This window comes from Pholcus phalangioides, unplaced genomic scaffold (genome assembly GCF_987345545.1).
Source record: "Pholcus phalangioides strain wild (caught in Gottingen) unplaced genomic scaffold, Ppha-v1.0 ptg000011l_1, whole genome shotgun sequence".
Lineage (NCBI taxonomy): Eukaryota > Metazoa > Arthropoda > Arachnida > Araneae > Pholcidae > Pholcus > Pholcus phalangioides.
This window is the reverse complement of record NW_028301604.1, coordinates 41,025,556-41,038,598: the sequence shown is the minus strand read 5'-3', so window position 1 is coordinate 41,038,598 and position 13,043 is coordinate 41,025,556. Positions and strand designations below refer to the sequence as shown.

The window sequence follows — 13,043 nt, the reverse complement described above, 5'->3', positions numbered from 1 at the left end:
TTTACTACCTCCGGGGGTAAGCTATTCCATTTATTGAAAACCCTATTAGAGAAAAATTCCCTGCGACACCATAACCTTGGCTGAGATTTTCATTCATTCATTGAGATCATTCCCTCGATGAGAGCTCTAGACATTGGCTACGACTTTTCTCATTTTTGAGAAATTATGCTTTTTTTTTTGACTGATTTTTTTCATTCTAAAGTTTTGAAATTTTTGATTTCCAATTCATTTTTTTTTCAGCTTAACAATGTTTTTTCATTATACTGCATATTACAGCTGGTATTGGTGAGTTTCGACAAAATCAGTTTTTTCACAATATATAGAGATACCGCTGTACTCTAAACTACCTGGGTCCCATTCAAAAAACCTGGGTTCTTTTTGAGTGAAAGTTGGTCCCTCACAAACAAAAAAAATTGATCTTGAAAAAAATTATGTCTCCCCCTCCATAATTCACTGGTATCTCTATGAATTTTTTTTCCAGCAAATTTTTTCCAAAAAATTCCAGCTAAAGACACCTAGGCTAGGTGTCTTTGATCCCCTTCTTATATTTCATCGTTGAAACTGCACGGTGGGTCATGTTCTGGGTAGGAGAAGGCATCTGTGAATCAAGTATAATTCATTTCTAAAAACATATTCTATCCAAAGGTTTATTTACTTTCATTGTCTACTAGTAGGAAGAGCTTGCACAGAAGATCATTAGCACTGAGAATTCAACATATGGAAAATTCCGCACATGTAACAAATCTATACAGTTGATTCCACTTATATAAAACTTTTTTCCCATTTAGAACATCTTTTCCACTTAGTACAACTTATTTTCATGGTCCTAAGAATAAGTAATTCTCATTAAGATTTTCGGTTTAAAGTGTTTTCCTATTTACAACATTTTTTATGATGGTTTTTTGAAAAACTTAAGCAGGATCCACTTTAATTAACAGTTGGAGGCACACATTTATATATTTACTAATAAATCAATCTATAAATTCCCTTCCGATTGTGTGATTTATCATTTCATTGAAAAAATCTCGACACTTTCAATATCTTCTGATCAAATTTAAAGCAAATTCGATTCTCTCTCTCAAACACTGATCTTCGGATTCCCTATTCTTACTTTGGTTTTCCTGGTAAAATGATTTTATTTTTCCTTCTCGATGGTTCACCACTCTGATCTGTCACCATTTAACTCCCACATATTTTCACACCTGAATATGGGAGCTATGTCAGATTTGTGTTGGAGAAACTTAACCTTTTAACGGCCAATGTTCCAATTGGGAACATACTTTCGATTAATTTAAAAAATATATTTCTCTTTCACGAAAATAGCTGATTTTTTTCCCTGAACATATAAGGTTCTGGACTTAATTTAGAAAAGACAAAAGTTATTCGGTTCAGCTTTTATCATGTCAATATTTATTATTCTAAAATCACCCATTTTCAAGGCAAAATATGTTTGTTTTGTTTAGGCAAGTTTGTTTTAATTATTAAAATAGTTTTTGTAAACATACATGCATCTCAATTTTTTTTAAATTCTGGAATATTGCCAAGAATGATAAGAAATGCTCAATGAGACAAAAAAAAAAATTTTCAGTTCATCATAGAGATACCGCTGTACTCTAAACTACCTGGGTCCCATTCAAAAAACCTGGGTTCTTTTTGAGTGAAAGTTGGTCCCTCACAAACAAAAAAAATTGATCTTGAAAAAAATTATGTCTCCCCCTCCATAATTCACTGGTATCTCTATGAATTTTTTTTCCAGCAAATTTTTTCCAAAAAATTCCAGCTAAAGACACCTAGGCTAGGTGTCTTTGATCCCCTTCAAACCCCTTTTGAACTCCAGGGAACTTTTCCTATGATTGTTCCCAATTGGGAACATTGGCCACTACTGGCTATTCTAGGTGCAATGCAGAGGAGTGGCATTCCAAAAATCAATTTATTGCTTTTTCCCTCTCTGTGGTGCGTCTCAAAAAGAAGGAAAAGTATCAAATTTTACATTCCGATGTTTACATGCAGCACCCCCCCCCCTTTTTTTCTGTAACTGACCTTGCCCCCCCCCCCACCTTCCCTCTACATTTTGAGTAATTTTGTTGGTATGTTGGTCTTTCAGTTCTCAGTTGATATCTGGTCTTGTGACTTCCTACACCTCTTTTTACCATCTTTTTTGTTATACTAGTAGCTTATTAGACTGAGTTTGGAGATTCTGATACATCACATCTCTCTGATGAAAAATTTGAAATGTGCCAGCTACTGCCTGGTGAAAATGAGCAGGTTACAGATGAGGAAGACATTGATGACAACATGCTTGGCCCGGTCTTTCCTACAGATGATCGTGGATATCTGTGGTTTAAGATCACAGCATAGTTCATTTGTGGGTGAATTTGCAGATCCTATCAACATGTCTTCTACATCAAAATTGCCTTTCAAAGATCAGATAATTACCCAGTCAAAAAATAAGAAAACATCATGTGTCAAGTGCCAAAAGACTAAAATTCACGCAACTGATGTGGAAAAAAAGCACTGCATTCGACAAAAATATAAGAAGTGAACCTACTGAAGCAATCAGTCATGAGTTTCCTGAGCTAAGTGCAAGCCGACTCTATTGATATTTTTTTTCAAATTTTTATCGCAAGAGTACCTCAGTTACTTGGCTGAGATGACAAATATTTATGTCGCACAATATGGATTGAATTTGAAAATTTAGTGGAAAGAAATCGCAAAGTCTTTTGGATTGCTTTTGCTAAGTGGGTATCACGAAATACCAAATGAAAATGATTACTGGGGTACTTTCAGTAGACACAGCAGTACCGATCGTCCCCACTGTTATGCCAAGAAATAAATTTAGACACATAAAAAAGAACTTCCATTTGATGGATAACTCTTTCTTACAACCGGGTGATAAGTTGGCTATCTATGATGAATTAAATGAAAAATTCTCGATTGATATCTCTTAACTAAAAAATCAGAAGGAGAAATTAACAAAAAAAATAATGAAAATCAGCTGGAATCTGAATTCGGCCGGTAAAAGGTTAAGAGTGTGCTTATATGTGTGTGTCCAGTATATGGCGTGTTCTGTGTTCAGTAGGTTGTGCCAACTAGATACTTTCTCAAACAGAGCAAGCACCCATTTTGGCACACCCATGTAATGTAGAAGCAGTTATAGGGTGAATTTGGTGCCACCCCCCCCTCAAGTCCAGAACCTGGGACACTAGACCCGCCTGTCGCTCCCAGTGTAACATGACGAATGTTACACATGTCTGGAATCCTTGTACAGATGTGTATTATTACGGGCCTGATGGTTCAAAATTTCGTAGCTCTGTACAAATCCGTTGTTACCTTAGTCAACAAGATACAGATCTTGAAGTTGACAAGTTTTGTTTTGATGGTCTTTTGTCTTTAAAGGGAGATATTTATCGTGTTGTAGGAAAAAGGTTTAATAGATAATGTTTTTTTTGTTCACTGTTCTACTGCGGGTAGACGTTGTGTTGTCTGTGTGTTTCACTCTTTGTTTGGGTGTAGGTTTTTTGGTTAGTATTTTTTTGTTTGGGGATAGTTGTCCTTTTCTACAAAAAAATTTTATAGATAAAATTTCTTTTTTTTGTAGAAGGGGGGAAGTGCAACATCACAACCTGGGATCCTTCACAAATTCCTTCATTTCAATATAATTCTAGTTTAGTCCCAAGGCGGGTACCCCGGAATGCCGAGGTACCCGCTGGCATTACAGCTTGGGCAGTTAAGGGGTGGGGTCTCCTGGCTGTCAGGCGAGAACGGGACCAGAGGTTGGGCTACTGATGTCCCACATAAATTCCGTTTACACCCGTGTGATGGATCCTGGAGCTTGTCATATTACCTTCCTCTCCCGATCTTAGGGTCCCGCAGATCGCTGATGGGAATCCTGCAGAGTCGTCGTCAAACTTCGGAAAATGAAAATATTATTGTGCAATATCAAATTGTAATAAATGTTTTGCAATGTAATTATACAAGAATAATATACAATGTTTTTACCTTCATGTTGTCTGTGGGCTGCGGACCACTTCACTGTCAATAATTTCATGAGAATTTCAATGTGCAATAAGCCTATTGTTGCGGACCCTGGCGAGGTCATCAATGTTTACCTTTTCTATGTTGTCAACTTCCATATGTCAAACGTTGAAAATAGTGTTTTATTCCGTATGATATGTAAATGAGTTTTACTGTTCAGTATGTTAAGTTTTACAGGCTATTGATTCTGCTGTCTGATTGGTTCTTGGAATATAGAGGTTTTTTCTTAAAAGTCACTACTATGCAGAGAAAAGCGCAGATCTAAACAAACATACAAAGTTCAGCCCTTAGCAAGGCATCTCGCCTCGTGCAGAGTACATCATTATGTTCTGGTGAATCTACAGTCCAACTAGGGTGAACGCTACGACCTAGGGGCTCTTGTTCCCAGCAGTCGTGGGACGACGAAAGATGGAGCGCATTAGCTTTCTCTCCAGGATGTCTACTTCACCGAAACCTGGTCTAGTGTGCCTAACGTGGAAAAGGGAGACCTCGACGGGGACAGCGGAGATGGGCTGATGCCATCATAGAACCTCCATCACATGAGATGTTGAGCAGACATAGTCTCGGGACTCGACTATTTGGAATACTGGCAGGTGACATCCTCACAGTTAGAGAAGTTGGCACGTAGGTGCAATGAACTCTGTCTAACCGATTGACAGATCGGTGATACCAAATTCATTTTGATGTGCAATATTTACTAAAGCTAAAACTCAAAACGATTAAAGATAAACAACAATTTTTTAAACTGGTTAAAGCTTTAAGAAGTGTAAAAAAACTTTAATGTTAGTGGAAAAAATATTGTGTTTCATTGTTGTCATTCACAAAAGCTGACTTTATGTTGGGGAAACATAAAAACAGAATACGGGATGTAACAACAGCCAGTACGTGACATCAGTTGTGGCCCTGCATCTATTCTACAAACTGGTAATGCATTTAAAGTTTAATGTATACATATTTGTGTTGCAGGTCTGTCAGATTCCTGTAGCAACCGAAATTTTATTCTAAAGAAATAGCCAACTTAAAATTTGAAAACCCGATAGAAAATCACATTTTTAGCCGATTGCCATTGCACAACTCAGGTTCCAAACTCGGATTTCCACCAAAAGCAAAATTTGGGGGTGGGTTATGAGGGGCCTCTTCCCTTCCTCCTCTCCCGAAGATCAAAAATTACAAATATTTTTGTAGAGAATTAAAATACTGGAATAAAATAATTTCTTTTATACTATCAGTAGATCCTTGTGCCCCTCCAAAAGCCAATTTTGCACACACACCCATGATTTTTGCGATGTGAAATGGTGACTACCACATAGCAGCTAGATGACAAAACTGTTGATATTCAAGGTAGAGTTTTTACAGATTTGGTTTTTTCCCCATGATCTCCGGAAAGTTTTACAATTTGAACGGGTGTTCCAATCCTTTACAATTAAAAATAAATGTACACTTGCAATATTGTAGGAACAAAGCGAATTTACGCCGTATAGACGCTATCTTTGAATGCCAGCAGATAGAATGCTGCGAAAGTACAGTAATTTCCGGTATGTAACCGGGAGAAGATCCGCAGGGAATAAAAACTCCAAAATTTTACAATTAAAGGGCCCGTCATTCAGGGAAGCAACTAGATACCCCTCATCTTATTCATCAACAACCTGCATATATATCAATATAGTACAGTTTATAAAGTAGTAAAACCACTTTTTCAAGGTCGTGCGATCATGATACATGGTAAAAAGAAAAAAAAGTTGGAGAGATTTTTTTCTCTACTTTTTTTCTTCTTAGAACTAGGAAAGAGTGCATCCCAAAGGATGCGTGAACAAAATTTTTATGCATTCTTTTCCGAAATTCCAGGTCAATGGCATATCTAATTATATATATAGAAAAATGTACATTTTTTTTTTTTTACTTACCTATCCACTTCAAATATGAATTCAGCAGAGATACAACACCTTTTATGTCCCAAACATATGGATATAAGTCATATAATAATGATCTATTGGGACAATATGTCAATCTCGTGAGCAATTTCCCAACAGCTTGTGTTATTTCATCAAATGCTGCAGCTCTATTGTACCACTCCTGCACCTCTGGATTGTCTGAAACATTTTTCTTTCGTAGGTTTAGTGAAATTAGATGTCCATGTGATTTCAGCCACTGAAATTCTTGTAGTAATTTCACACCTTGTCTTCCATGTTCAAAGGGTAAATAAAATAAATCAACCAATAAAGATATGTCTTTAAAGTTTAATTGTTTCCCTTCTACATCTACAGAGCTCTCGACTGATTCTGTTTGCATATCCTCTGCTGTATCTTCTTTATTCAAAGTTTCACCTACTATATCCTCTTTTACAGGAGAAAATGACTGTAAATTATGTTCTGATGATTTGGGAGAGAGCGAGGGATTGCAATCCATTGGTTCTAAATTGTTACAATCTTTTACAGGAGCCAATAAAGAACTTGTTAATTGGTTAGAAAGAGGTTGAAATGATGGTTCTTCCAAAATATGGTCAAGGGAGGTAGGACTGTTTCGATCAGGCTGCGATGTGTTTGCAGCAGTCGAAAAAACACTGGTAATGACAGGAAGTGGACATGCTGGTATAGGAGTTGGAACTAAAGGAGCATTAACCATTCTACCAAATGCATTTTTGGCTCTATAAAACTCTGTTATCCATTCCATTATAGCTATTTTTATAGCATTTTTTGGATGATAAGTGTTTGGGCCAAGTTGTGATGGGATATCTTCAACTGAACCATCCTCATTTTCTGATTCAAGTTTTATATCTGCAGTCACAGAATCACCTAAAAGAGAGAGAAAAAAAACACATTTGAAAATAAATGAGCTATGTGAGTTCCGAGAATCACATTGATATGTTAAGAAAATAATTTCTAAGGAATTAGAACATTGCAGAAAGTTGCAATTTAGAACATTGCATTTACAGCTAAATCTAATTTTGCCCTTCCTCATTCTAGGGGGCAATTCAAGCATTACATCAACAGATTTTCAGCATTTTTTACCACTTTACCCTACCCCGTCAGCAAAATTAAGTAAGCTCTGTCCCCCTTCCCAGGACTATCTTCAGACCTCATTACCGTCACCCTGGGCAAAGTAATTTTTCTGAAGCCCTTACCTGGTAATAAATTTGTGCCTTCCAATTTACATGCTTGTACTAAAAAAATTTTAAGCAGATCTCATTCACTCGAGGCCCCCAGACCATGCATGGGTGAGCCCTGTGTTAAAAGACACTACTGCTCCCACCTCCTACTACATATTAGGATCAGAGGTGTATACAGGGTGGCCAATCTCCCCCCCCCCCAAGACAATCATAAATTTATTTTTGATGTAAAAAAAATTAAAATATTTTAAGAAAACACATTTACATGTTATAATAATCAATCTATTCATTTTAATGCTATTTAAAGGCCAATGACTATAGAACTTACTTTTTAAAATGTTTCTTGTGCCCTCATCTTCCCCCCAACAAACACTTCTATACCCTCTTCAAAGATAAATCCTGTGCATGCCCCCCTGATTGGGATTGCTCTTCAAGAATATACATAGCGAGTCTGACCACCATCATCTGACACTACTGTAATAAACTTTGTAAGAATTTTTCACAAGATTACAGATAGAACAACTATAGCATGTTTTTTTACAGTTTTGCGTATTAATTAATGGAGTGATGTAGATAGGTAATAGATAACAAAGATGTCATTAATATTATATTTTCATAAAGGACGGTTGATGATAAAATCATTCAAACTCCTCTTTTAAGCAAATCAGAACCCGCTTCCCAATGCAGGCATAAGAGAGGTTCCACTATACAGGCTGTCCCAATTGTTTGCACAGCAGATATCTCTGTAACCGGTGACTTTCAAAGCATAAATTTGGGAAAAACAGCGTTAAATGTGGGTAAAATTGTTTTTACACATTTAGAGGTTTTTTTCCCAACTTTCATCCATTTTTCAAATTTGAATATGTCAGTGAATATTGCACGTGGAAAAGTGAAATTTTTTTTGTTAGCCTCAGAAGAGACTGGGCAACAACTTTCTAATTGGGATTTTCAGCACACAGAGACTGTATGGGGATCTGGTGTATTATTGCTAAAAAGCAAGTTTCGGCGCAGACAGCCGAATGACCTATATAATAGAGCTAGAGAGTTTTCATATGGAGCCATGTGGCTGACACAGCCAGCGGCAGCTCGCTCGTATGTTCTCGATGTATCATTACCGTTTTTGTCTTCGTTGTAATAATTGTTTAATTAAATATTTTATTATGTTCGCGGAGAGAATTCAATATATTTGTCAACATCAGACCCCCTTTACTTTCTACCATGACATTGGTGATCCGTAGTTCCAGTAACATCGCTGCCTTCACGATGTCTCGCTGCCCTCTGGTCGGCAATGGTCATTCCTGACTCTTTCGCGCCGTTGGATTATCATCTACGCTGATCCTTTGAACTTGTCCACTTTCTTCACAGATTCTTCTCTGGACATTTTTCAGCGCTCAGAGTCTCCTGTTCAAGGGGTGAGTTGCGTTTTTCTTGGCCACCACTTACTTTACTTTTCACTTGTGTCAACCGAAACTCAGGCAAATCCAACTATGGCGATGCCGCCTCAACCTCAACTTGCTCATATCTCATTTTGCACACCTCTCTTTTGGAAAAATAATGTTGAACTATGGTTTATTTAAGTCAAATCTCAATTTCAGGTTTCTGGCATCCCCGACGACAAAATACAATTTCCCAATGTTGTCGCTGTATTGGATAACAATGTACTACTTACCGTTAGTGACATTGTTTGCAAACCTCCAGACGAAGGTGCATACGAAACGTTAAAAGGTTGTATAATCAACCAATATGCCGAATCCAGAAATGCACGATTATGCTCTCCCCTTCATGACTTACAGCTAGGTGATAAGAAACTTTCTCAGCTCTTGCGGCAAATGAAAGATCTAGCTCACGATGACGTTTTGAGATGGTTGTTTTTACAGTGACTGCCAGTCAACATGCAGCAAATCTTGTCGGTCAGCAAGGATCAACTGACAGAGTTTGCGTTAGTAGCTGACAAAATCGATGAAGTCACTGATGTTTCACCGATTATCGCAGCTGCTTCTACCTTCACGGTCATTCAAAACCTCAAAAAGAAAGTGGAAGCTCTCACTGAACAAATTGAGTTCTTGTCGTGAGGGCGTTCACTGACAAAAAAACTTTCAGCACCGAAATCGTTCAAACACAAGAAACAAAAACAATTTGCAAAACTGTTTCCACCGAATCTCTGTTGGTATCACAGGTGTTTTGCTGCAAAGGCTTGCAAGTGCATCAGCCCCTGTAATTTTTCGGGAAATGTGCAGGCTCATCAGAACTAGCGGCATCTGATGCTAGCCGCCTCGAATGCCAATTAATCATTCCGAATCTCAACACTGGTTAGCATTTTCTGATTGATTCGGGCGCAGCATGTTCCCGTCTTCCCCGTTAATCACATACGTGACCGCAAACCAGCTGTCCACGAAAACTTCATTTTATACACTACCAATGAAACCGCTATTAAAACATATGGCAATAAACATTTAGTACTCGACTTGGGTTTACGCAGAGACTTTCCTTGGTCATTTGTCATTGCCAATGTCTCTCTCGCCCCATCTTTGAAGCTGATTTTATGTAACGGTTTGAGTTATTACTTGATATCAAGAACCATCGACTCATTGATCAATTAACATCTCTTATTGCACAAGGTAATGTTTTGCCTGGTCAGCCTCCTGGTTTGAAGACCATTTTTGGTACTTCTTGCTATTACCAGCTGCTGTCAGAATTTCCAAAACATTATGCAATCTGCTCTCAATCAGATGCCTGTTCATCACTCCACATCATACTGGATTCTCACGGATGGTCCACCTGTTGTCCATCTACAGGACTTGCGCAAAGTTTTTTAACGTCTCAACAAGTATCGCTTTGTTCTCAACATCAGTAAATGTGTGTTTGGCCAAACCGAATTACTGTTCCTTGGTTACCTCATATCTTCGAGAGGTATATCACCATTACCTGAGAAGGTCAGTGCTAGTATCCGAAGCCTACCACAGTGTACGATTTAAGGCGCTTCTTAGCTCTCATAAATTTTTACCATAGGTTTTTGGACCTAGCAGCCGAAAAGCAATCTGCACTCCAAGACCTGGTAAAAAGTAAGAAGAAAAAAGACAAGACTCCTATTGCTTGGACTCCTGCAACTAAAAAGGCTTTCCAGACTTGTAATGCTGCAATGTTGACTTACTCTAAGCAAGACGCTGAACTGGTTCTTATGACTGATGCCTCAGACACAAGTCTTGGAGCAGTGCTGAATCAAAAGCACTCCACTTCAGTTGAGCCCATTGCTTTCTTTCTACGCAAGCTTACTGCAACAGAAAAGAACTACAGTGTTTACGACTGAGAATTGCTGGGAATCTATTCTGCTGTTTGACACTTATATAATTTCTTGGAGGGCAGACAGTTCACCATATTCTGTGACCATAAGCCTCTGACCTATGCCAGATGACAGACAAGTGCTCTCCCACGCAGCTATGACAACTCGAATACATATCCCAATTTTCAACTAACATACAGCACGTTTCTGGTGAGCAAAACACTGTTGCTGATGCATTTTCTTGCTTGGCAGGCATAGAAATGCCCGGCAATATTGACTCTCATCTGATGGCACAGGAACAGCAATGCGATGAAAGTTTGCATTTCTTACAGCTTGACAGTTCCCGCCTAGATGCGAAACCGTTCGCTCTTTCGTCTGATGGTCCTGATCTTCAATGTGACATCTCAACTGGCATTATTCAACCTCTTCTACCAGATAGCTTACAAAAAGCTGTTTTCAATTCTATGCACTCACTTTCACACCCAAGTGGTTGTGCTACAACAAAGTTGGTAAAAAGCAGATTCATATGGCCATCTTTGGAAAAAGACTGCATGCATTTTGCTAAATGTTGCATGACTTGCCAGAAGAGCAAGGTCAGCAGACATGTCAAGTCACCACTCTGACAGTTCCCATTACCCAAATCTTGGTACAGGAATGTCCACATTGACATTGTTGGTCCTTTGTCACCTTCACATGGCTACACGTACTGTCTCACATGCGTTGACAGATTTACTCAGTGGCCTGAAGTGTTTCCTATGGTCAATCAAACTGCTGAATCTGTTTCTGAAGTTCTCTTTGCAGGATGGATTTCAAGATTCGGTGTCCCAGAGGTTGTTACTACTGACCTTGGTGCAAAATTTGAATCTGAGCTGTTCCGTTCTTTCACTCGCCTACTGGGTACAGAGAGAACAAGAAACACTGCATACCATCTAGCTGCTAACGGGATGGTTGAGTCATTCCACAGACAGCTAAAGGCTTCCATCATGTGTCTTCAGACTAGTAGCTGGACAAAAGCATTGTCATCCGTTTTACTTGGAATCCGCTGCAGCCTGAAGGAAGATGTTGGAGCCAGTCCCGCAGAACTCATCTATGGTGAGGCGCTACGTTTACCAGGGGAATTCTTGCACTCTTCCAAGATCTCTCCACAAGCTGACCAATTCTTGGTTCATCTCAGAGAACACATGCAGAACCTCAAATCTGTTCCAGCAAGTCATGATGGTCAACACGACATCTTCGTTCATAAGACATTGTTCACCGACCTATCCGGACACCTTACAACAGACCCTTCAAGATTCTTGCACGTAGTGACAAGTTCTACACCTTGGACGTCAATGGCAAATCTCAAACTGTGTCAATCGACAGTCTCAAGCCAGCCTTCGTCCTCGCTACTCCAGAAGACCTTACAAGAGAGACAGACTGTTCCACACATCAGACAAAACAAAAACTGATTCTCCACGAACTGTGATAACTCGTTCTGGTCGAACTGTAAGATTTTGTTTTCCTCCAGCCTCACCGGCTTACGGTCTTGGGGGGAGAACAGTGGGGATCCGGTGTATTATTGCTAAAAAGCATGTTTCAGCCCAGAGAGCAAAATCTTGTTTCAATCTCGTATTTATGCCATAAGAAAATAACGGGGGATTGTGCGTGTTTTCACGGAGTCACGTGATCTTCCGACGAATGATGTTGCGGATGACGTTCTCAGCACTGCCAAGGCGAAGACAGCTGATGTCATACTCCCTCTAGCTCGATGGTGCAAACATAGTGCATCCACATTTCAGATTCCGAAAACCTGCGTCGCCTCCGATAGGTTAAAAAACCCAAACTTTTTTTAGCTCAAAATTCGATTTTTTAATCAATCTGAGACGACGCTGGTTTTTGGAATCTGAAATATGGACGCACTATTTTCACACCCAAATGCAGGAAACCTTGGCAGAACCAGTTATCTTGATGAATTCTACAAAAAAAAACCGGAACACACACAAAGGTTTTCAATTGTCTGCATACATTATATCATACTTGGCAACTTAAAATTAAGTTACCAACTAAAGCACTTGCCTCATGTAAATGGGCCTTTAGTTACAGTAGCAACGCCGAGGTTGACGCCACAGCATGATTCAAATGACGTCATCGAAAGCTGAAGAGGGAAATTTCAGAGAACCCCGATTGGCGCAGAAGCGCCAAATTTTCTCGGAAAATCAACGTTATGGCGCAGTATGTAGCAGGAAATTGCTAATGGTGCAGCTTGGCGCAATTGGCGCAGCAATCCCATCCCTGTTATTATACTTTATTGTTTTATTTTTATGTATGCTTATAAATTATATTCTTATACATTAAGTATATAAAGGATGTAAAAATTAAGGTCCTAAATGGGAACAATTGGCATACTTGGATAGCTGATATTAAGGTCCTTCTCATGGATAGGCGTTGTTGGTCTTTCATAAATGAAACAGAACCTCCATTGGATGATGAAACCGCATCACGTAAAGAAGTATTGGATTATGATTTGAGAAAAAATAGGGCATATTCAACAATATACTATGCAGTTGATCCGCTGTACGGAAGTCTGATAGCTAAAAATACTGATGGGAAATCTGCATACATGACACTAAAAGAGTACTTTGA

General features: G+C 38.8%; 1 protein-coding gene across 12 annotated transcripts in view; it reads right to left on the bottom strand.

Moving 5' to 3' along the window:
* The window catches only part of Oga (O-GlcNAcase), a 338,350-nt gene that overhangs the window by 177,383 nt on the left and 147,924 nt on the right, over nucleotides 1-13,043 (bottom strand). For all 12 annotated transcript variants that reach the window (XM_089239539.1, XM_089239538.1, XM_089239540.1 and 9 more), the window contains one exon: nucleotides 5,940-6,827. In XM_089239539.1, the coding sequence (XP_089095665.1) occupies nucleotides 5,940-6,827 (888 nt within the window). The remainder of the gene's footprint in view (nucleotides 1-5,939; nucleotides 6,828-13,043) is intronic.